Below are 26,344 nucleotides of genomic sequence, written 5' to 3' on the forward strand. Positions count from 1 at the left end.
AAATGCTTATAGGTGATCTGGAAATCGAAATGCTACAATGTGTATTTGAGCTTAACTAGTAGAATACAACCATGCACAAATAGAGCCCTTCAAAAAATTAGGCAAGATTTCATTGGCGACAAAACTGCAGTAACAATTAGGAGAAAAAGACTAAAATACACGCCAGTATACAGATAATTGTGAGCATTACCACGAAAAAGGACTTGCTCCCAACAAGAAAATTTCATTTTCTACATCTTTCACCCATTGACAAACCCGATTGCATACTTTTATAGCAAGAGCCTGCAAAAATGAAGTTACCATACTCAGCAAAGATGAGAATGCTTAGTACATAAAGAGCCGCATTTACTGAAGTTAGGCCTTTCAGATGTTTTTCAGCTGTTCTTAACGAGCCAAAGGAGGAACATGACCACAGAACTAATCCTTTAAAAAGATAATATTCGTACAACATTAGAAAGAGTATCTTAGAACAGCAGGATGTAAAGCAGTGAAGTGGCTCCGGAAAGATTGTTATGTCAAAATAAAATCTGAGAAGTAACAGAAGATGGGATGATAATAAGCTTTCCAAGCTCACGCAGATAATTGTCGGTCTCTGGTATTTTACAGCCAGCTATTACTTATCATGCATGAGGAAAAAAGGACAAACATACGAGAGCAAAGAATGTACCACTTGAGAAGCCATAGGTAACCACAAGAAAAATCATTGTTAATCTAAACCACCAAAAATATATCAAGTTGCGTCTGAGTCAAGTCTTAACTTGAACAACTTGACTGCACAACAATCTTGGAAAGAGAAATAATTTTGATGCATGTTTGGTATGAGTGGAACAGTAAAGTAGATTAGCATGATCAAATTCAAACCTTGTCTGCAAGCGGATCAAAAGCTGCATACAGTTCGAAATCTTGTGTGACCCAGCAAAGTAGCACTGTGATTCAACAGACTAGTTAGAAACTTCACAACCAGGAATCAAACTTATTCACTAAATAGTTAGTAAAACAAGAAAACAAAGCCTAAGAAAAACATTTAGTCAGCGAGATGGAAAGCATGAAAGATCCAGATTAATTAACAACAAATTAAGTAGCAACATTAGATGTCAGCTTCAGTATAAACAGATCCAAGAAAGTCTAGATAGATTACTATGTATGAAGTCAATAGTTTCTGTCTCTAAATAACCACACCAAATATTGTCTTCCATGGGATAAAACAATGCCAAAATTGTCAAACGTAGTAGCCAATTAAGAGCTACTGGTAAGTACTGGTTCTTACTTCTGTCAACATAAAGAACATAAAAAAACTCCACAAGAAGAAGCATTAGGTAGAATGAGAAGGATTTACCATAATTTTCATCTCTTCTAAACTGTGTTTTGTGAGGTCCATTTCCGTCATGCATGGATGCATAAAGTCTTTGGTAGGCCCTATATAATCTGCAAAACAAGGAGCCATTAGTACAGTCCAGTGCTAAATAGTTCATTGAAGTCCTTTATGATGGACAGCCATGCCCTACAGTTGCAACCAACATTATTTTAGTTACCTCTTTTGCTGTTTCAAGCTGTTGATTGGTGATGAAAATTCAGATGATACATATTGATCAAGAGAAATACTCCTATAAATGAAATGCCATAGTCCAGCAGGACCCCCAATTCCAACAAATGCATCTCCAAGTCTCCCTGGGAAATCTGTTGCCGCTCTTGGCTGACCTAGATGAGAAGACACAGTTCCAGCACGAGAAATGGGATCAACAGGTAAATCCTCTATATGCATGCCGCCATCCACCAAGGACCTTTGAACTTCGCTTAGTACATTTGACTTCAAAAGTACAGATTCAATTCGAATCCTATAAGATGTACCAATATTACCAATTTCAGCAAACAACTAGCGTGTCTCAATGCATAGGAATTAACACAATTTTACCTGCTGTCTTTTAAATGATAAAAGGCATCTGAACTCGTGGTGAGCAGGACCAGGTATGTATCCATCTGTTATCGGATTCAGTAATTTGTCATGACTGATAAATTGACATAAACATGTAAAGTAAACAACGAAATTAAAAGTCAGGAAGTCCAAATAATCAATTTTCAGCAATTTCTGCAATCCGACACAATTTAAATGCCGACTGATGAGATAAATTCTTAACAGACATGCTAAATATTTTTCAGAAATTTGTTTTTCCAAATTTAAGTGTTACTTACATCAAAGTAATGCACATAAGCATAAAGAAATGCCATGGGATTGAATCTTGGCAGGCAAATTGGCGAGAAAGATTCTGATGTCCTGCATGAAATTAAATAGCATGTAAGGAAAAATCCTGGATCAGCTCATTTAGGGGGGAAAATCTCCTGTATCTTTTGAGGAAAAAGTTAATCTATGTTGTTTACCAATAACTTCCTGATAAACACTTTAATAATCCTAGGATCATGGACTGATAAATTCTCTCTTTTATAACCTTTTCCCAAGGGAGTTGTATTATGTTTGCCTGCCATGGAGTTCAACAAAATCTTCAACTCAGGCCAATGTCACCAATTAGATTGCGGTCAATGGTCCACAGAAATGGAGGCTGGAATAATAATCAGTTCTCTAATGGAAGGAATACATCAAACCTCATCAAGAGCTTAGTGCATGAGAAATTTAAGTATGTTTTAGATGAGTAAATATTTAATCTCAATATTCTTTGACATGGTGAGAGCAAATGGAACCTCTAGCACTCAAGGTGTCAATGCTCCTTAAAAGACTTGGCCTTCTTGGATATGGCATCTGGGATTCATCTTTGTTACTCCTCAACCCCCTAAAATAGACGTTTAAAGTTCATCTTGAGTCTGCTACAGGTTGATTCTTCCTCTTCTGTCTAACCCTATGCTTCCTATCTTCATAAGCATTAAACAACAGAAAATGGTCGCTTTTCCATTATCCTCCACCATGATCAGTTACCTATCAAAATCTGAAGTGCAAGTAAGGTATGCATAGTCTGCTACTTAGTAATTTAGTTCAATACGTAAGTTCTGGAATATGCTTTCAGTACCTCCACGTAATAATAAACTCAAATTGCAATATAATTTACAAATGAAATTTGGTAAATGAATAAAGAGATCCCAAAATAGTATCCAAATCATATGTTGGAAAATAGAGCACAATCATCTTTTTTGGACATTTCTAGCCTACAATTCCATCCATGGTGAGAACAATCAAAAGCATAGCATTTTGGATCATCGTCCTACTTGTAAAGCAGCTGACACGCTAGTCAGGGTAGCCTATCATGTACGCTACTCAACTATTACATACCCTATTCTGTGTGCATATACTTTCAACATATTCTGACAAAATATGTTGACTCGCATCTCTCTATCTTTGTTCATGAAATAAAGATGACAAATAGAATGTGGAAAACAAACTCAACTTACCTAAAAGATTCAGACGACATAATAAAATTGGAGAGTAATAGTATATCGTCCGGATGAAGAGACGCTTTTTGCGCACCAACAAGACTGATAACCTGCATTGCATTTCAACCTAAGATGTTAATGATCGACAACCTCGTTACTGCAAAGGGAGGAGGTAGTCATATCCAGCGGATTCAATGGAACCCAAAGGGTTTAGGAAACCCCTACATATATATGCTCCTCTTTTTCGTGTATTAGTGGAATCTACCCTTTTTTACACACTGAAATTTCTAAGAGAAAAAAGTGTAGAGGTGTGAGCCTGAATGGAAAGCATTAAATCAAATGATAAAAACATTTCAAATATGCTGTTATTCTAGAATCAAAAACTTATTAAAGGAGAGTACAAAAGTGGTATTGAGGGGTGGTATCTTTATAGCCTAATATGCATAGTATAAGTAATGTTAACTAATCATTGACCCCAACGAAGATTTTCTGCCTCCACCCATGGTTATTACAGGTACTCAGTTTTGTGGAATCTTTAACCTTCAAAATAACAGCAAAGACCAAAAACTTACTTTGTGTTTACACATTAAAAGTGCAAACAGGATCCCTGAACCAGCTATATCATGCAAGATGGCACCTGCAGCTTGACGCGTGGCATAAGCAAGGGGAAGACACGAGTAGGCATGAAGAAAAGTGGCAGGATTCCTACAAGTAGAGCAGTATAACATAACTCAGTTAACAATTGGTGTTGAGATGAGAGATTATTAATCTTTACGAGGATTACACCACTAACTGGAGAAATTGTCTTAGACTCAAAAGCAATCATAAGTTCAATTCTATAGGGTTTAACTTGACAAAGTTCTTGTAATTTCTAAAACTAATAAATCAAGAAATAATAGTTGAAAATTTTGATATTGGTTTTAAAAGTTCTAAATCAACAAGATGCTTCTAATAGTTCTTAAAAATTGACTTACTTAAATGTCTAATAAACAATGTTGTTAAACTGAACAGTAAGTCATCTATTCGTTGAGAAAAGTTCAAAGAGGCTTCTGCTCCTTCATGCCAAGAAGGAGCAACTTATTGGTGACTGAGCACCAGGCACAAGTTTTCAGATTTTCATCATAACCGACATTCCTATGTAGTATATACCTTATCTTTTAGTTTTGACATGACTGAAACTTAGTAACTTAGGCTTTATTAAATCATTTCCTTGACAGTGAATGTTACAGGAGCGTGTCCACCAGAGCTTCTTTTAGCAATTACCTTACATACTCTGAAAACTGAGTTTGAAAATAAATTGTATAATGAACTCATTGCAAAATATTTCTTCAGACAACATTATAGAAAAACAAGAGTTACACCTTTTTCCCCTTTCTGGAACAACTTATGTGACTCCAAATTATCTTAACAGACTAAGGAATATAAAAATACCAACTGAACGAATGAATGAGCGAGGAGAAGACAGCATCAGTTCCTCCAAGCAGTGATGTCATATCAAATTTTGGATTCTTCTCAAAACATCGATTCACGGATTTTGTTAGGATAAGAATCATCTGCATTGAGATAAAAACTCATATATAAGGAAAAGGGTAACTTATAATAATCGACTGATATTGAAGACGCAAAAAGCGACCAGCAGGCAGTTATAAGCCCAATACAACAAGTAAATCCATTACTCTCAACTGACCTGACCATAGAGGAGCTCAAGCTGTCCTCTTAATGATTCATAAGGCTCTTCTGTGCAACTTATACAGACCAAGTAAATAGGTCCTTTCACAAGAAAAACAACCTGAAACACAAAATTCCACATTAATTTAAGTATGGGATTTAGAAGCAAAAGCTACATAAACTACATTCCATTAATATAGAAAAGGTGAGCACATAAGTTCTCATGTCAAAGTTTCTGGAGATGGTGAGGAAAAGAAAGGACTCAAGAACAAGCGGACTTCTAGAAAGTTTAGTTTGCAAGGAGTCCTCAATATTGAATAGTTTTTAGGATATAAAAGAGTTTAGAAGGGTATTAAGGTAACTTTCAGATATTTAGTAAAGTAGAACTGCATGACGCAATTTCAACTTTTTGAAGTTTGATGGCCACGTTTCAATTCTCTTTCATTGGCTAACACTTTGCTGGCAATTTTCATAAATTTAAACAATTCATTCTGCTCATAAACCTCAATCACAAAGTGATGGCTGGTCCGTACCATGAACACCCAAACTGCCTTGGGACATTCAAATACTCTATTTAAAGTATTGGTGTTTATAGTAACTGAGCAGCACTTGACCAGCTTTGTCAAGTTTTGCATCACAAAACAAATGCTTTGTTCTTAGTATTCCGAAACTGAGGTATAGTTTGAAGTATTAATACTTACGTATCTAAACTGTACAAGTTACTATACGTTTCATGAAGACCTCTTCAAAAACTTCAAGAACTGTCTCTCTGTGGCTTCATTGACCATAATCAAATTCCTCAGACACAGAGAATAAATATCTGTAATCAGATATTTTTTTTTCCTTCCAGATAGCTGTGAAAGAAAGAAAAGTGCAGCTTACTCCGGCTAAAACAATCATTCATAAAATACAGGCCAAGATGGTACCCGCGATATAGTCAACAGCTTATTCTCTTATGTCATATAACCCATCATTTGCAGCTCCTTAAGTTCAACTAGGAAGAAGCAGTAAACAACAAGTACTAAATGAAAAGGTTGACATGCAGCTTTATAGATATTTGTGAGTTCAATGAGAAGGAGGCATACTAACCTGGTGTTTGCCAGCTCTCACCAATTTGACCCGGTCTCTCCTGGAAAAAATATCAATAAACCAGTAAAGGACATACAATCAATGTGATTATAAGCAATGAAGAAATTGAATGGCTGGCAAAGGTAACACACCCATTTTCAACAAAAGAAATTATGGCTTGCAAAGTCGCAGAGAATCCAGCTAGCTTGTGTTCATCCCCATATCTACAAATTCGATAGTAAAATTAAATGAGACAATGCAACCAAATGTACTATATACAAACAAAATAGTGCAGAAACTTAAGAGATACAATTAAGCTCACAGCAACGAATTCAGTGGAGAAGTTACAAGTTTAATGTTATAAGAGAATCTTCCACAAAGTTAACACACCTTGAATATATGGGTTTTCCAGAGTGACTCAAAATAAAGAAGTGTTTCTTCCTTTTCCTCCAAGAAACTGAAGCATCATCCTGCAGTTCATTAATTTACCCAACAACCTATAAGCGCAGATATCGCAGAACATAAAGTACCAATCCGTCTACATGTTAACTAGCTAAAGCTTATTATCAGGCAAAAGAGGCGCAGATACTTACTTAATCCTACATTGCAATAATAAACAAGCACACATTTTCAACTCACACAATCACTCCTAGAAACCCCATTTTCATGAAAATACTAACAATTCTCATCCAACTAACCTCATCTCGGTGGCGTTTCCCGGAAATCCTCTGTTCATGGGACCCCAAAACCCCATCATTTCCGACCTCACGAATCTCATTCCCATCTTCGTCATCATCAATGATTTCATCACCGCCACTGGTGCTGCCCATCTCACCAGCATAACCGCTGCTGCTCGGACTCAACGGCCGCTCAACTTCATGTGCCTCCAAATTATTCCTCCACACAAATGGAGGGCTCTCTTTAATCACCCCCGATGACTCAGCCATCGAACTACTCGCAATATGCTCATCTTCGATGGAATCAGTTACTCCTTCCTCTCCAATCTCTTCACTCAATGATCCATTTGTGATTTTCAGCTGCTCCACCGGTTGCCCTTCTTCTTCTCCCACTTCCTCTTCATCATCCACAGTCGCAGTCGGGGAACGCGATGACATCGAGATTGAGGCCAATTGATTCTCAATGGCGTCGAGCGACTGGTCAATCGAAACCGGTTTCACGTTAGGCTTCGGATTGGGGCTCGGGTCCGGGTTAGAATTAGGGTTTCGATCATCGTTGTCGGAGGAAGAACTGGAGGGCGAAGAATTCGAATTGGAGGGCATTGTTTATCACAAAGCACAATAACAAACCCCAAAAGGGAAATTGGATTTGCGGGCTACGGAGAAATTAGTGTTTAATCAAAAAACCCCAACCAAAAAATGGAAGTTTACTGGTGGCATCTACCAGTCAGGGCCAGGGGTGGCTGAAACTGAAAGAGAGGAAAGAAATCACATGACGACGGCGTATGTTTGACCAGAAGGTGGTGGGCTTTGGGTTTGAGGTGGCACGACAATACAAAATGGGCCGAATAACTGATATGCGCTTTTTGTGAATCTTCAAATGGGTCCAAAAGTTTATTAATTTTGGGCTAACGGCCAATAAATATTATCAACATGGACCAACATTCGGGTTGAACCGGATCCGTGTAATGCCTGAGTTCGTTGAATCCAGAGTGGTTCTGGTCTAAATAAATGAGGTCCAAAGCCTCCAAATCGCAATTTTTAATTTATAGAAATTTCAAATTTTCAGATAATGAAAAAACCATTGCTTATGAAAAGTATCGTAGCCCAATATAGAGGAAAATACTAATTAATTTATATTTTAATATTTTAAAATTTTTAAAATACAATTATCTGTAAATTTAAATAATTCAATTATAGGATCCATTATCAATAAACTTTAATTATAAAGATAATTACACTCTCCTCCCTTGAGATTTGGTGTAATTACATGTAGACCCCCTATGGTTTTAAGAAATTATATCTAACACTCCCGATGTTTGCTTTCATCTAATAAATAAGTCCATTCGTTAGATAAAATTCACCGAACTTGTTGACGTTAACAAAAAAAATATATATTTACCTCAGTTGACTTTACTACATGTCAAATACATCTTCTTATGACCAAATTACCCTCATACGTTTTCACGCATTAATGCATGTAAAGAGGTATATTTCACTATTATAAGGACAGTTTAGTCCAAAAAGATTATTTGACCTACAATATATCAGTAATAAACCAGTCAAGGGTAGATATCAATTTTCATTAAGTTTTCTAATTAGTATCAACAAATTTAGTAAATTTTCACTAACGGATTGACTTATTTGTTAGACGAAAGTAAAACTCAAAAGTGCTAGATATAATTTTTCAATCACAAAGAGTTTATGTATAATTACACCAAACTTTAAGTGAAAGAGGTGTAATTTTCCCTTAATTATATCCAGCACACTTAGAACTATTTTAATTACCTCAATACAGACCCAACCCAAATCTAGCTATAGGTTGGGGTTGCACCCAAAATAGCCACCACTATCCCAATCTTATTGGGCGTTTCAATGCCCACTATTTTCATCTGAGACCAATACAAACTCTAGACTTTAAAATTGTGAGCCCAAAATCAAATTTCTCGATAACATACCTTTAACATAGATAAGGTGTTATTATTAAGCCATGTGATTGTCTTTTTTAATATCGTACTACGCAGGTCTTGAGTATAAATATATAATAAATATTTTTTTATACTTTAAATATATTATAAATAAAAATTAAATATATAAATTTATATATTATATTTTTAAAATAAATAAATAAATAAAAATCAACATAAGAGTATACAACAAAAAGATTAGTCTAGTGGTCTCTCAAACAACCGTTTGTGAGACTAAATATATTTTTTTTATTAGTACAGATAAATATGTTTAAGTAACAATCCTAAAATTATGACCTATGTTGTCACTATTTTCTTTTTTTGTTTTGTTTTATTTTTTTTCAGTTTTATGTTAATGTAAGTCGTCATAGATGACAAGTAGATAATACATAATTATATGCGATAATTATATCTTCTTATCCTGAGATTTAGTGTAATTGCACGTAAATTTATTGTAATTTAAAAATTACATCTAACATCCTTAATGTTTGCTTCTGTCTGACAGATAAGTCCATTCGTTAGTTAAAATTCAACTAATTTACTGATATTAATAAAAAAATGAACAGAAAATTATATTTACCTCCAATTGACTTATTACTAAATCATTGTAGGTCAATTGAATTTTTTTATGACTAAATTACTCTCATACGTCTTCACGGGTTAATGCATGTGAGGAGGTATATCTTCACTATTATAAGGGTTGTTTAGTTCGAAAAAATTATTTCGTCTGCAATAAGTCAATCGAATATAAATTTTAATTTTTATTCTTTTTTTTTATTCGTATTAGCAAATTCAGTGAATTTTGATTAATGGGAGGACTTATTTGTTAGATAAAAGCAAACCTCATGGATATTAGATGTAATTTTCTAAATCACAAAGAGTTTAAATGTAATTACTCCAAACATCAAGAGAAGGGAGTATAATTATCTCTAATTATATTTATTCTCATAAAAGTTCAATTACATTTATGATGAGTCATTTAAAGTAACAACTTTTTATTGAGTTATTTGTCTCTAATTTCAATAGTGACAATTCATACACAATATTTATCCTTATTAAAGGTGTGAGAGTTATTACTGTGATTGTTGACATCAATAAATTAAAATTTTAAATAAATTGGCTAATAATTAAATTTTAAATTAAAGTACACACAAATTTGGGCTCTACATTTTCAAGCTAATAAATCCAGGCCACATTTGGGTCTTATGCAGATTTATTAGTTAATTCGAGATAAGTACAATTTTCGTATTTTGATTTAAATAAATAGACGAAAATATGTTCAAATACAACCATTCAGAAATTTGATTCATTATAGAACAACTGAAAATTTGAATGAAAAGTGCAAAAACTTAAACAAATAACACGATTAACTGGATGTTGCAATTTTATACAGAGAAATCGTAATTCAATAATATCCTCAAGTTGTTGTCAATGCCTTTACATCAGATAACTATGCGTTAGGGCAAATGTATATATAGGCTATTAGCTTATAGCTTGAGAAAGAAGCATTATTTGTTTTATATCACTATTTTGTTTATTGATTGGCACCTTTAATTAGCTCAGCCACAAACACGAGAATCTCCAAAAACGGCTTTTGGCATTGCCAAAAGTCGTCGTTTCCAAATTCCCCTTTCACAAAGACATCGACGTGGCCAAGGAGGTGCAGTCGGGTCTGATTTAAATGGGGAAATTGAAATATAATTATAAATTCTCGATACTATTAATATATAGATATTTTTACTATCAATTAAGGATAAAAAGCTCGAGTTTTGATGTTTTTCAATCATAAATTGTCTTGTAAGAAAAAAAACTCTAAACTTAAATGCATCAATAATAAATAAGAATTATCAATCAATTGGTTAAGTTGGCATCACTCTTCTTGTCGAGAGGTTGAGACAAACTTGGGTTCAAACTCAAGTTATAAAATAGAGAAACACCATACATTGTTATAAAATTAGATAAAAAACCTACAATATTTCTAACTAGCAATTGTTCGATTTTGAAACTCTTGAGTTTTTAAAATTTAACTTAAATGATGTAGTATAATTTTTATACACTCGAATATTGTTCTAAAGTAGTATGTAATTGTTTGAGACATGGAGGGCCAACTCACATATATAGAGTCATAGATCAAAATGTTTGTTTGTCCGAACAACATCATCAGGGGAGTAGCCCACTTCTCATCTTTATATATATCAAACTTTTAATTGGATAAGCTAAGGCCTCATTATTATTTTAAGGTTGAGAGTTCCAACTTTACACATGCGTGAGATTTTATTCTACTTTAATAATAAACGTTTATCTAATTCGATAACAAGTTGTTGATTAGATTTGATATTAATAATTAGTATATGATTGTTATAGTTGTCAGTTGTTGTTGCTGTATATGAATATTTGATATTAATGATTGTAATCGATTTATTTAAAAAAAAAAAACAATAATTTGAATGGTGTCTTTGATGGGTTTATTCTTGATGTTATAACACCAAATTATTGGCAAGTTGTCCCTAAATCTCAACAAGATTGGCAAGAAACCTCATTATTAAACATGATCAAACGCTATCACTTCCAGCTAAAATTTGGGCCACCTCCACATGTTACTCTATAATTAATGCAAGTATGGTAGGGTTTGGAAATTATTTGTTCCCCTCCAACACAACTTTTTTCTCTTTTTTAATAATATAAACAATTATTTTTATTATTCAGTATATACAAATAATTATATATATATTCAGTTCAATACATCAATAACTCTATATTAAGACATGTTAAACGAAAAAATAAGGTTAAATTACATTGATACTTTCTGAAATTAAATTTAATTGCACAAACATTCAATCTCTCTTTTGAAAAATTCCAAATACGTCACTTCAGCGTAATTTAGCTCAAGAGTGTTGATGTAACTTTTGCGTATGTAAGAAGGTTCTATGGCAATAACAATTTCAGTTACAGTTTTAACAATGTACCTTTAGTTTTCACATATTTAGAAAAAAAATATTTGTATAGTTAGATCTAATTTTATGAGATGTGGATGCAATTCATCCAGAAAATAATCCTAGGGCCACATTGCCACAATAGAGGGTGTCCAATATCAACAAATCGGTGAACATTAAATTTATATCTAGATATCAAGCTTTCTAGTTTTTTTATTTTAAAAAAATCTCAATTTTATATGTTTTGAGGTTAATTTCACTTACACCCTCTCGAAAATATGAAATTACACTTTTTTCAGAATACTTTTTGAAATTATAGTTATATTACCTTTGAAAATTTTTGTTTTACAGCTAATGCCCTTTCGTTAATATTTAAACTGAAAATGTTGATGCTAATAAAAAAAGTATATCCAATTTTTTAATTTTACCCATAATCTAATATATTGTACTTATAAAATGATAAATATAACATATATTTGGAGTAGGGTTCAATGTCGTTATATTTTTGCCATATAATTAGAAAATTATTACATGAAAATATTAAATGAAAGATAAAATTAAAAATATTTTTTTGTTAATGTCTGTATTTTTTGCCTAAATTCAAATGAAAGAGAATTAAAAATAAATAGTAAATTTTTGAAGATGATGTAGGTATAATATAAAAAAAAAATTAAAAATAATTTTTTTTATTCTTAAAAAGTTTATATATAAGTAACCTTTTTCTTTTTCTTAATGTTTACAACGGATATCATGTATTGGCGTTACAACGGGATGGACCTCATCCTGTAAATGAAAACAAAGTTCATGACGCCGTTAGTGTCAATCACAATAAAGCGAGATGGGGACGGAGAGAAGTGTACGAAAACGACGGGCGACCTCGCCCAAAACGCAACTGCTGCCCAATGACAATAACAGTCAACTAAACGTCGCGTTCAGGGGCCCCACCGGATTTAAATCTGACGGTGTAGATCATCTCCATCTCAATCTTATCAAAAGGACTGATTGGCGGTTTCTGCCTTTTTACAGTTTCAGTCATTTCCATCAAGACCAGCACTACTACTACACTTCTTTCCTTTCTTTTTTTTTCCCTAAAAAAAGAATATTATTATTTTTCAATTATTGGAATTATGGTTTTATTCGATGAATATGTTGTCGTCGTCGTATTTTGTCCTTTTTTACTTTTTTTGTTTTTATTCTAAAATTTCAGAAATGGGAGATGGTGTCTGTCATTACATGTGCGGTCATTTTCCTATAAAAGTAAAATTTAATGCCACACTACTCTAGTAATGAATTTAATGCGACTCTTCAACCAATAAAATATGTATCTTTTGGGATAATTACATCCTTTTTAAGATTTAATATAATGATATGTGAATTTTTTATAATTTTAGAATTTATATCTATTATTTTTAAAATTTATTTTGATCTAATAAAAAAATTCCTCATTACAAAAATTTGTCGAATTTGTTGATATTAATTAAAATTTGATTGAAATTCGTGTTTACCATGATTGACATATTATTGATTTTATCAAATAAATCTTGTTATAATTAAATTATTTTTACACATCTTTACACGTTAATATAGGTGATGATGTATATATTCACAGTTATAAAGATAATTTATTCAAAATAAATTTATTGACCTGCAATAAATCAATAATAAATCGATCAAATACAAATATCACTTTTTATTCAATTTTTTCATTGATATCGACAATTCAATGCTTTTAACTAATTTAAAAACATATTTGTTAGATGGATGCAAACTTCAAGGGTACTGAATATAATTTCTCAAATAACAATAATATATATGTAATTATACCAAATCTCAAGAGAAGGAAGTGTAATTATCCCATATATATTTTTCATTGATTCTTCTGAAATTTATCACAACCACAAAACTTTTCATATTTAAAAAAGTATAAATACCTCATGAAATTAACAATTGTCTGACAAATACCTCCCTACAATGGACTATCACGTAGGGATATTTGTCAGGTGATCAATGATCATTGGTTTCATGAGAAACTATAATTTTTAAAAAAGATGAATTATTCATATTATGACAAATCTGATGATAGACTATTCTAATTATAACAGTTTTGTATGTATCATTTGTGAAACATGGAAGAGTATGAATTATATTACATGGGTATAATACAATATTCATATAAGTTGTTATTTCCTCATAATATAATATTTTGTCAAACCTGTTCATTATTTATTTTCTTTCCTTGTTGAAAATTGTGAGAAGGATTGGCCAAAAGAAAGATAGTAAATGGAATAGAGTGGATTTCCTGGAAAGTGGAAACCATCAATATTCACACATTAGGGGGAGAGAGAGAGAGCGAGTGGGAGGTCCCCTCATTGTACTAAAACAAGGCTAGATTCAAAGCCACCTATGCCCATATAGTACTATGCCTTTTAATTTTGGAGTTGCCTTTATTTACTTCACTTTGGTATCTACCACCCAAATTTCTTTATGTATATAATAAATAATTTTTTATATTTTAAAATATAAAAATTATTTTATCAATTATGAGCGTACAAGGTAATATTAATATAGAATAGATATACCCCATTTAAATCTTCAATGCATTCCCATCTTGCTCTAAAGTAATGCAAGAAAACAAATTAATATTATATACACATAGAGAGATTTAAAATTAATTAGGTATACATGATAATTATCAATCTGTGTTTAATATTTGAATATAAATAAGTATTATAATTGATGAGTTGTTAAAGAAATATATGAATAATCAAAACATAGAATGAAAAAGCAAGTGTAGGTGTATGGGATGCAAACAATAATTAGGGACACCAACTTTGTCCCTTGTTTGGGGAGCCATAGGACTTGTATTTTACCCACTGGCGAGATGGGCCCTTTTGAGTTTGGACCCCATCGCTCATCACTTCACGCGGAATTTTAGCCCCCTCTTTTCACACTTCCAGGTTCCAATTTCAGTTCCAGAACACGAACATCAACATGAAGGGGAAAAAGAAAATAAAACAGAAAGAAGGAAATCATGGAATAAACAAGAAATTATGTATAAATTTGATAAAAATATAAATATATATATTTTTTTCTTTTTCAATTTCCTCTTCAAAATGTTAGAATTACATGCCCCAGAAAGGAGTTCTTCTCAATCATTCCTCAATAAGTCAAAAATGAGGATTTTTCTCATTCTCTCTCTCTCTCTTTTTTTTTTTTTCAGAATGGGAAGCATACGGTGGGAAGGAAGAAGATAAAAGTCAAAAAAAGAGGGCAAAAATCAACCCAGAAAAAAAGATCTCATGGTCAATTGGAAATTTAAGTGAAAAATGAATCAATCCTCGAAACCCGTTTTCTGCCAAATCGCGTTTCTAACTCTGCTTAGATCTCTCCCCTTGAGGGTTCTCCCAATCCCTTCGTGCACCGAGAAGGAGGCGATCCTAGTCCTCGCCATTTGACGCGCCAAAAACTCGTGCGGTGGAATACGGTTCCCCTCCTCCTCGGCCTCGTCCTCGTCGTAGTCGTCGTCGCTGTCTCTCCTCCGATTCTCCCTGTACTCTTCCTTCAGTATTTTCGACCAGTCCGGGACGTTCACCGGCAGAGAAGCCGGCCCTCCGACTCCTCCCCTCGCCGCCGCTGCAGGCGACGGCTTCATGGTGATTCTAGAACTCGTCTTGCGCATCTCAGGAGACTGCGAGCGGGCCGACGAGTTCCAAACATCGGACTCATCGAGCTCGAAGATCATTGAATCGTTAGTGAGGGCCTGATCGCCCGGGAGGAATCTGTAGTTTGCTCTAGCGAAGTAGCTTTTTGACGCCGCCATATGTACAAATCTCGAAACTCAGATTCAACAGTTTTACTTTTACTCCTCACTTCTTCTGCCTTCTCTACGTATTTGTGTGTTCTTTGTGCGACGAAACGATGAAGAAAGAATGTGTTTTGTTAATTTGATACTAAAAAATGGAGGTTTTGATCTGCTTTTATAAAGGGTTAGAGTGGATAAGGCTCTCTCTCTCCTCTCTCTCTCTCTGTAAGCTGTAATCTGCTTTCTTCTCTCTCTGTCGCCTTTATTGTATATTTTCTCAGCAGTTGCAGACTGATCCCGGAAATACAATTTTATCCTCCGAGAACACAAAACAAAAATGCCACGTCACCTTTTTCATTTTATCCACTGGATTATTATAATTACTACTGCTTAATTAGCAAATAAAATTTTGGCAGGTTAGTTTAGGCCAAAATCTGAATAAATTATGTGTAATTAATTATGCTTATTGTATAGTTCGATGTGCAGTTTAAGAAGATCAATAAATAAGATAAAAATTAGGGGTTGGGTAATACTCGATAAGTATATTAAGATTATCAAATATATCCCAAATTAATTCTCTTAATTCGTGCATTGCTGGATATTGCATTTATTTATTATGGGTTTTTTAATAATTAATAATTAATAACTCATTCAATTCCAGGAAACAAAAAAAGAGTAATAAAATTATACATATAAATTAATTGAATTTAAGTTAATTCATATTGGCAATAGGGACTATTTGAAATATTTTCGCAACTCTATTTATGCAAAAATTATTAGGAAAAAAGCTTATATTTGTTATTGATGCCTTTCATATTATAATAGAAGGCGGTGGGGTGAGCTTACAAGTTTTTTTTTTTAAATTTGTAATATGTTTGAGAATTTATAAAATATTACAAAATATTCATCGATTCTTTTAGAAAATAAAGTTTAAAAGCAAAAAAAAATAAATAAATTGATAAGGACATATAAATTCATTAAAAAATTATACAATAAAATAATTTCTTTCAGGTTAATAATAACTTTGTCACTAATAATATCTTATAAGTTCTATCATTTTATTATATTCAAATATTTTAAACATATATTTTTAAGATAAAATATGATATTTTATAATCTCTAAAAATATCTTATAAGGTGTATCAGTTTATAAATTTTGTAAATAAATTTAGCCAAACAACCTCTTATGTCTGATGTTTGTTTATTTTGCAAAACTGACCAAAATATATGAATTGATTCAACAGCAATTTTTAAGGAGAGAGGGTTGACTCAGAGGTCTGTTGGTACAATTTTTTTACTAGCATCTAAGTTTAAGTCATGTCAACTAAGTTTATAAAAGTTACAAGTTTTTGCTTTTTCTTTTTTTTATTTAAATATTAAAATAAAATAAAATTTATTGCTGGGCCAAAAATATTGGTATAATTTAAACCCACAAATAATATAAATAATAACTAAAAAAGTAAATATCAAACAATATAAAATATAACAATCTAAAAGACAAAATCAAACCCAATTATATAATAGGGACTATAAGAATCTAAATAATTGTGAAATTTACAAGTCAAATATTAAATAGAGACTATTGAATAATAATTTTTGTACACTAAAAAATAATTTATTATGTATTTGATTAGAAATAAAAGTTAATATTAACTATCCCGAAAAACTTGCTTAATTCTTTATATTTTATATTTATATTTTTGAACGCTGTGCTTGTATCCATTCTAACCGTCATTCAGATTATTTTTCAATGTTTTTAGGGATAAATCGCAGCTCCAATTCTCCGCGTCCACGTGTCCCAGTAGATTAAAAACGCAAGTACCGACAATAGAGAACTAGTGGGGGGCATTTCAGTAAAACATACGCTTTTGTCTCTTTACAAGAGCCTTTTGAAATTTTGTCGCGACATGTGTGGGATGCGGTTCACCTGGTTCAGGTCCCCAGTTGCGCCATCCAAGGAGCTCCGCCATGTGTCGATCAAGCACACTGATTAACGCCGCGTGGCTGCACCAGACGTAGCAGCGTGATTGCACGTGAAGTGGGTCCCTTAGTGGGGGCTTTTGGATCTAGCGCGCAGCTCGTGCCAGCTGGTTTTAGTACTGATCAAACGCGACAAACGGTGAGTTCGCGTGTCAGATTATCATCTCCTCTTTTGTCGTCTTCCTCTGGTTTTATCGTACGAAAAAGTAATTCACTTTGTTTTGGATTTAATTTCAACTATTCTTTATTTTTAAAAAAAAACAATAACCTCAAATACAATAAAATAAAAGTTTTTAGTGATTGAAAGCAAGTCAAAACTCCAACCATTTTTTTTTTTAAAAAAAAAGAAAACTCGAATTTATTTTACTCACTCATCATGTATAATACTAGCAGGATATTTAGTCAAACATACACCATCAATTAATGCAATTTGTAATTCGATTAGTGTTTTATTACACAGAATATTATTTATTATAATTTTGTACTAGATTCACGATTCGTTAGATCTTTATGACTTATAAATCGATCAAATTTTCTCATTTACAATTAATATGAAACACTTACTTACATCATCAACCTCTAAAATGAAATACTCGAGAAGGGCACGTGTCTCGTTACTACAAACTACCCCAAGTTAATGATGATTTTTTGGGGTAAAAGAGAGGAGAAGAGTTTAGAACTTGTGGCTATCATGTATTCATAGTGTGTTTGAATTGCAAGATCTCAATCTCATAATGAATAAAAAATATTTTTTATGATATTTCCACACTCGATAAGCAATATACATAAATATATATTAATGTATATAATATTTTCATACATTAATGAGATAACGATCACACATTTTTAATAATTTTTATTTCCAAAAAACGTATTCATATTTATATTATCCTTCAACCACTTTAAAGAATTTTCAAAAACACCCGTCATATTTTCACGAACTTCAAAAAATCAGATTAAAAATATAGCTTCAGTGAATATACTCAGAATAAACTCAAATACCAGTTCCTTACCCGTTCTGGGGTGGGGTGGGGAAGGGTAAATTTGGTATTTCAAGTATTGGGTATGGTTGAACGTCGAATGGGAATCTCATGCAGTGCTACACGGAGTGAAGAAAGCGATGTGTTAATTTAAACCAATAGCGAGAAAGTAAAACATAAACCACTAGTTGCATTAAAAATTAAAATATTCATAGCATTATTGGTGGCAACATACCCCACAATGTGTGCTTAATTACATTTATAGTGCATGATTGAGAAGTGGAGAATATTTTGACATATCTTGTTGTTATTATTTAAAAATATATAAGTAACTGGAGAAATGAAAATAAGACGTTTGATCCTGACACTCGTAGGGCTGCTGCACTTTACGTCCATAAATTTATATAACATGGGGTTTTATGTGTCGTTGTTTATAAGAAATCAAAATTATTATTTTCGCATACTTATATTTTTTTAAGGTTAATGTGTACAATTTAAATGTACCAAATTTGAATGCAAATATCAGTAAATGATTTATTATAAATATATACTTATTGGGATTTGTTGACTTCAGTGTTATTGTAAAATATTGTTGAATATGAATGATATATATATATAACTTTTTACTTTGATTTTTTGTATAATAATACGTCATTCACTATAAGAGATGTGATATTTTGATTATGATTAGTTGTAATGATTAAAAATAAATAATTATAATAAATATTTTAGTTATAGCAATTTTGACTGTGGTAGAAGTATAGATTTCTTGTAAATATTAAATCATAGTCATTTATTAAGATTGAAAGAGGACTTGTGCATTGAAAGAGATGATGTCTACACTTTTATATTTGATAAACAAAAAGGATTGTTATCGGTCTTTGAGAATGTGTTTCCACGTGCTGACAATAGGTTTTTGTGTGAGACACCTACATAGAAATATGAAGACAACTGAATTTAAAGGATTAGCCTTCGAGAGAGCTTTATGGGCTGTAGTCACGACAACTACAAATGCTAAGTTTGATAGAGCAATGAAAGAAATAGAAGACTTGGATGTGAAGGCTCTAGAATGCTCACAAACCACCTTGTTAGTCTGATAGTTCGCCGAATAACCTTTGTGAAAGTTTCAATAAGAGCATATTAGAAGCAAGAGAGAAGCCAACATTGACCATGTTAGAATAGATTAGAGAGTATTTGATGGTGAAAATGTAGCAAAATAGAGTCAGAGCAGCAAAAAGGTGGGGTGATAAGAAAATTTGTCCTAAAATCAAGAAAATGATGGATAAGAATGTGGACAAAGCATCAGACTGTATTTCAATCAAGACAACTATGAGATCTCATGCTATGATGGAGCTAGAAAATAAGAGTTAAGTGGCATTTTGTGCAACATGAGATGAGTGCTATCTGTGCCCAAGTGTTGGATCATGTGGAGTTTGTACATTCTTGCTATCAAGTGCAAACTTTTACAAAAGTTATATGAGCCTTGTATGATGCCTATGGATGGAGCTTCTATGTGAGAAAAGACAGGGTATATCCCTCCATTACCTCCTGATTTTGGGAAGAAGAGAGGGAGGCCAAAAAGATTAAGGAAGCCATCAACTGATGAAGAACCAAAGAAGAAGAAGAAAAGGACTAAGGAGTACTGAAAATGAAGAGGCAACATTATACCGTTGTCTGCAAATTCGGTGGAGAGTCAGGCCACAACAAAAAAGGATGCACTTGGAGAAAATTTACAGAACAGTTCCCACGTGAAGATAGAGTCGACACAACAGTCAGATGTGCTCCCACTCTCAGCCTGATAGCTAATCTGTCTCAGTCATGCAATTCGCTCCAATAACAGTCATGCGGTGAATAGTAGTTTAAACAGAGAATTAGAGATGCGGTATAATTGAGTTGGTGAAGTTGAATCCTCATGATTCTATGGTCATAGGTTTGAACTCTGTCGACGGGTAAGATATTATTCTATTTTAATAATATGTGTTGATCAGATATAATTATATGATAGTGATAATTAATATATAATTATTATAATTATTGATAATTGTTAGATACGAATATTTGATATTCGTGATTATAATTAATTTATTTAAAAATAATAATAAATTGTCACTTTCATTAAAAAAAGTAAAATAAAGAAGAGAAAGTTGAAGGGTGGTGAACTAACCTACTGGTAGGCTAATAGGCTACCATAATGTTGTGAATGGGATCTACCAATCGAAACCCTTATTTTCTTCTTTATGTATAATTGGGAAAGATGGAAGGAGATGATTGCGATGTTCCACTACCAAACTTCTTTATTCTCTCCATTTCTTCACTTTTCCCAACATATTTATATATTTTGTTTATTTCCCCTGATTAAATAAGTATTCGTTAAATTATAAGATAATAATAATAATAATAAGGGTTAAATAAAATTTACCCCGTATTAAGATAAACGAGCAATTATGTGATATTTTGTTTATTACATATTTATCCTCTCTATTGCCTTCCTATGAAAAATAAAACAACAATAATATTGGTTTTTTTATTACATTTTTCATGATTTGGTGAAATACATATTTTTGTTATGGCAAGTAGTAATTATTTAAATTCAACTAATGGTACTTAATTTACCGGGTTAATTAACACTTAGACCCAGTATAAAAATACAAAATTATATATTTTTTCTTTTTTTTTTTTAAATTTCACTTACATCATTTTTAAAAATTCTTCATTTATGACTGTGCCACTCTAGTTAAAATTTAGACCAGAAATACTAACCTAATACATATATATATATATATATATATTTTTTTACACCTTATTCGACATTTTGTATAAATATTGAGGCAACATTGTGCTTGCATTTATTGTAAATTGTGAAAAAATAGTTTGCATATGTCACCATATGTTTCAATTTTATAATCGTGACATCAACTTAAAGATAACTATTCATTAATAACTAATAGGGATTTGATTTTTTTGTTTTATTTACACCACATTGAATTAACATTTAAAATAATTTTGATATAAGCTTTAGGTTTTGGATAAACATTTATTGTATCATTACAATTGGTGACTGTTTACTCAATTGCACTTGAAAAGTACAATTATTGTTGGCTTAATTTTAAAAAAATAACAGCAATTTTCAATTATTTGCAGAAAAGTGTACTTCACAAATACATACAACTTTTATTAACGGATAAGAACAAGCATCATAATTCATATTGTATTACGACTCTGCTCATTTATTAGATTCGTACTATTTTGTAATAAAGAATTTGGCATATCATAGTATTTTACGCAACTTGCAAACTCTTTTCAGACAAGAGAAAGTTAATTCATGTGCAACCACACCTAAATTATTTGATGAAGTTGAGGTTCACGATATTCGTGATTTATTTTAAATTATAATAATAATAATTATTGATTAATTATAAATATTTAATGCTGATGATTATTGTATTATGTATTTTTAACTAATGAAATTTATAAATATTATTATAATCCATTCACACCCGAAAAGAAAAAACGTTAATTAATCCATGTTGTAAGAAATTATTTTTTGTATTTGTGTTGTGTAGGTTGGTTTTTCTTTTGGTACACGAAATCTAATCCCGATTAAAGAGTTGCTTTATTCTGTAAAACTTGCATTAAAATTTTATCCGTTTGGGTTTCGGGAATCGTAGATAGTAAGGTCATGTGATTGGGTTTAAATTAGCGTATAACATACTTTATACTATGTAACATTACAATGATAAACAAATAAATAAATAGATCTAATAGCTATATATATTTATATATATACACACGTATGCATGCATGCAACTTGAAATTGTTTTTCCACGTTGAGACACTTAACAAAACAAGCCAAAATATCAGCACATATACTAAAATGACTTGAGTTTAGTACAACTAAATATCTGCTATAAAATAAAAAATTTTCGGACAATCAAAACTAACTGGTGGATGTTACATATTATGTTCACACTCAGTAGCCCACACTTTTTCATGATTGATTAGTCAGAACGATGTATATCTCTAGTATTAGAGATGTAAATGGATCCAGTCGAGCTGAATATGTTATTATTAAAATTTAGGTTTAATAGAATTATACCCCTAATTTGATATTTACCTCTATATATTTTTTTACTATTTTTTTCTAAATGGGTAATTTGCTCATTTGTTGTGTCATAGCGAGACTGCTTGCATTTCTTCTTAAAATTTGCGTGTATTGTTATCGAGATTGAAATATTACATTTGAGATTTGGTTGTTTTGTATCAAATGGAGCTTGATGAGTTAATGAAGCTGAATTGAATAGGAGTCGAACTCGAATAATTTTTTAGTATATTTTTTTCGTATTATTTATTTACTAATTGAATCAAATTTGAGTTGAATTTCAAAGATTATTAAACAATAAATTGTGTTAAATGTTGTTTTTTTTTTTTTTTACCGAATTTACTGATGAATGTCGAATTAACAATTAAATATCTGATTTATCTTTTAGTCGTTCCTAACAATAATAAACCCACAATAGAATTCACACCAAAAATCATTGAAGCAAAAAAGCTCGTGGGGTGGGGGTCTAGACTCTAGGCTTTCGATTTCACAACATCAAATTGCATATATATATAAAGATAGAAGGGAATATATGGCCTACATACATATATAATTGTGCCAAGTACAGTATGTTCAATCGATAAAGTTGAGATCACATGATTTTTTTGAGTCTAATAAATTTTATGAATATTTTTTTAATAGTAGTTGTTGATTTAATATAATACTAAAAATTACCTAATTATATAGATTTAATATTAATAATTAGTGTATATTAATTAATTATTAATAATTACCAATGTATAAAAGAATTGTAATCGAATAAAAGAAAAAAAAGGGACATAATTGTGGTAGTATTGTCCAGCTTGAGGATGATTTCTTGTACAGCCTTTCTTGGAAAATGACTAGTGAAGAAATTGGTCATTGCTTTGTTGATTTCAAAGTAGCGATTTAAGAGCTGTGAGTTGCAAGTTGCTACTTTGTGACGCTTCTTCTTCTCTAACATTATCATTTTCCTTTTCTACTGATTTGACAACTCTACATATTTTCTCCATCCATTTTCCACCTCTTTAATTATTCTATGCCTAATATAATAATAATAATAACAAAGATTCTTTCAAAATATCTCTAAAAAAACAAATCATCTCTCTGATGTTCGAACTCAAAATTTTATCATTTTAAAATATTTACAAAATCCTTATTATATTTTTTCGAAAACTTCAACTAACTATTAGAAACTAATCCCGACTAATGAACGAATTTAGACTTGACTTGTAAAATATAGCATATTATAAATATTTGAGATGAAGTGTATTTTATATGAAAAAATTATAGAAAACAAGGACATATGTACACAAGCCTTCATAGTAAATTTATACAATGGCGTTAAAATTCAAATGATTTGATTTTAGATTATAGTTTTCAAAAGAAATTTTAGTCGGAATATTTAATAATTGATGAGTAATACATTCAAAATAATAAATACTTGTAATATTTATTCACAACCTAGAAAGTATATAAAAATTTCTATGATTATTAATTGAAGGTCATAGAAATAAAAAATAATAATCCTATAATGTTATTTATTATTATTTAATAAATTTCTCTAACTTGTGGTATATATAATTATAAATATAATAATATTGTGAGAAATGGGACTATTTGTTGGGGAATATGGTCCAAATAACATGGGCCTTTGTATTAGGATGTCTGCTAAAATTTGAGCCCAATTGGAAAAGTCACCCCATTCTACAATAATTTCGTGATCCAGCCCAATTCCTGAAAATGGACTTCTCCGAGTCGTTTCAGCCTACGCTCTAAAACCCTAGCTTGCTTGCTTGCTACAACTCTGGTTTCGGTTTCCTCTTCATCTCCGCTCTCTCACACTCAAACCCTAGCCACCGCCAAAAATGCCGCCGAAGTTCGATCCCACCCAGGTCGTCGACGTGTTCGTCCGTGTAACCGGAGGAGAAGTCGGTGCTGCCAGTTCCCTCGCCCCTAAGATCGGTCCCCTCGGTCTATCTCCCAAGAAGATCGGTGAAGACATTGCCAAGGAAACCGCCAAGGATTGGAAGGGCCTTCGCGTCACTGTCAAGCTCACCGTCCAAAACCGTCAGGCTAAGGTAACCGTTGTGCCCTCCGCCGCCGCTTTAGTCATCAAGGCACTCAAGGAGCCGGAGCGCGACCGTAAGAAGACTAAGAACATCAAGCACAATGGCAATATCTCGCTTGATGATGTAATCGAGATTGCTAAGGTAATGAGACCTCGCTCGATGGCTAAGGATTTGGCGGGCACCGTTAAGGAGATTCTCGGTACGTGTGTTTCCGTTGGCTGCACCGTTGATGGCAAGGATCCAAAGGACTTGCAGCAGGAGATCACCGATGGAGATGTGGAAATTCCCCAAGATTGAGATGAAGGTTAAGTTTGGAGTTTTGTTTCCAATTTCATATAATTATCATCTTTTACTGTGTTTTATTACGAATGGATTTGAGGGAACTGTTAGAGGATTTTTTGGCCCAAGTTGGGAACATTAAGATGAAATGTCTTGTTAATGATATCAGTACTGTTACATTATATTGAGGTTGAAGATGCTTAATTTTTTCCGGAAAATTTTATAGTTTCTATGTTATGTTCTATGGTTGTGCGTTGATGTAGCTTCAGACTAGAGCAAATTGTGCATTCTGTGAGTTATCATTTTGGGTTTTAACTTCAGCAATTTGGTAGTCGAAATGGGGTTTGAAATCAGTTGAAGAGTGCAGAGATATTTGTCCTTTCATGGTTCTTCTGCTGAACTTGTGACCAGTTAAAGGATCACACTGTCTAATTGCAACAGTAGCATGAAATGTTCGGCTGATTATTATAAGCTGAAAATGCTGCAGTTTGTTCATGTGCCCATTGCGTTTCTCTCTTTTCTTTTTTTACACCATAAGGTCTTCCTGGTGGCACCGGCGGCTGCTATCAGAGTCATCTTACATTCCTCAAAACAATAATTTGGGCTTTTTGTTGTTCATTCTAAGTGAATCCAAGATGTTTTGGTGCTTATAAACACATGAAGAACCACAATGCTTATAAGCATCTAATGTTTACCAATCCGGAATTGGTTTGTTGGTGCACGGGCGTTCTGTTTGACTGGAACTTCGCTGGTTTGTTGGTGCCCATTTGTTGGTGCACGGCGTTCTGTTTGACTGGAACTTTGCTGGTTTGTTGGTGCCCATTTGTTGGTGCACGGCGTTCTGTTTGACTGGAACTTCGCTTTCGTTATTAAGTTCTCTCAGGGGAAATGTTTTCGGTGAGATGACTTCATCTGAGGATACAAGGATTGGTGTGTATCCTGGATGATTTGTTCACATCTTTTTTCATCCCTTCATTATTGGATTCACATGTTCGTGGATGTTCTTATTTGTATCATATAAGGTTCATTTGTTAATACTCTCTATTGCTTGGCCTGAAATGCAGAAGAGAACGAATTATTTTTCTTAAACAGCCGTCTTCTAGGAGAAGACTTGTGGTGCAGTCATAGCCGTGTAAAGAGTTGAATACATGACGGACGTACGTCAACTAAACTTATTTAAAATATCTTTTTATATATTTTATAAGATACTTTTATAAAAACTTGTAAGATGTTAGATTTTAATTTAAAAATAAAAACATAAAGAAAAAGTGTGTAGTAAAAGTAAAAAACGAAACTTATAAGTTGTTTGAAGTAGTGATTTTGTAAGTAATATGATTGAAATTAATGAGCTTGTTAATGTGTGGAAACTTCTTAGAATGAGTTTACAATCTCTGTTTACAAAAATATTATTGAATACTTTTCAATAAATTATAAATTCTTTCTTTAACATGTTATATGATGT

At 32.3% G+C, this 26,344-nt stretch overlaps 3 protein-coding genes across 3 annotated transcripts; 1 reads left to right on the forward strand and 2 right to left on the reverse strand.

Moving 5' to 3' along the window:
• Nucleotides 1-7,579, reverse strand: LOC105170295 (vacuolar fusion protein MON1 homolog). The gene is made up of 14 exons (XM_011090993.2): nucleotides 6,813-7,579; nucleotides 6,505-6,584; nucleotides 6,267-6,338; nucleotides 6,136-6,175; nucleotides 5,066-5,167; nucleotides 4,810-4,931; nucleotides 3,951-4,083; nucleotides 3,397-3,488; nucleotides 2,191-2,272; nucleotides 1,913-1,977; nucleotides 1,533-1,835; nucleotides 1,337-1,425; nucleotides 862-926; nucleotides 1-282 (listed from the first exon to the last, which is right to left on the reverse strand). Exons 1-14 carry the CDS (start codon nucleotides 7,392-7,394, stop codon nucleotides 187-189), a joined length of 1,923 nt encoding a protein of 640 aa, XP_011089295.1. The 5' UTR covers nucleotides 7,395-7,579; the 3' UTR covers nucleotides 1-186.
• On the reverse strand, nucleotides 14,831-15,755 carry LOC105170296. Its single transcript, XM_011090994.2, has one exon. It carries the CDS (start codon nucleotides 15,509-15,511, stop codon nucleotides 15,023-15,025), a length of 489 nt encoding a protein of 162 aa, XP_011089296.1. The 5' UTR covers nucleotides 15,512-15,755; the 3' UTR covers nucleotides 14,831-15,022.
• On the forward strand, nucleotides 24,317-25,108 carry LOC105170297 (60S ribosomal protein L12-like). The gene has a single exon (XM_011090995.2). The coding sequence runs from the start codon at nucleotides 24,400-24,402 to the stop codon at nucleotides 24,898-24,900; it is 501 nt and encodes a 166-aa protein (XP_011089297.1). The 5' UTR covers nucleotides 24,317-24,399; the 3' UTR covers nucleotides 24,901-25,108.

Source organism: Sesamum indicum, linkage group LG9 (assembly GCF_000512975.1).
Source record: "Sesamum indicum cultivar Zhongzhi No. 13 linkage group LG9, S_indicum_v1.0, whole genome shotgun sequence".
NCBI lineage: Eukaryota > Viridiplantae > Streptophyta > Magnoliopsida > Lamiales > Pedaliaceae > Sesamum > Sesamum indicum.

Bases quoted from the DNA above. Each gene is read 5' to 3' on its own strand.
- LOC105170295 (XM_011090993.2), bottom strand. From the start codon at position 7,394: ATGCCCTCCAATTCGAATTCTTCGCCCTCCAGTTCTTCCTCCGACAAC. The intron at 6,585-6,812 runs GTTAGTTGGATG...AATGAACTGCAG, and splicing joins GGAAACGCCACCGAGATGAG to GATGATGCTTCAGTTTCTTG. The intron at 2,273-3,396 runs GTAAGTTGAGTT...AATTTCATGCAG, and splicing joins ATGTCGTCTGAATCTTTTAG to GACATCAGAATCTTTCTCGC.
- LOC105170296 (XM_011090994.2), bottom strand. From the start codon at position 15,511: ATGGCGGCGTCAAAAAGCTACTTCGCTAGAGCAAACTACAGATTCCTC.
- LOC105170297 (XM_011090995.2), top strand. From the start codon at position 24,400: ATGCCGCCGAAGTTCGATCCCACCCAGGTCGTCGACGTGTTCGTCCGT.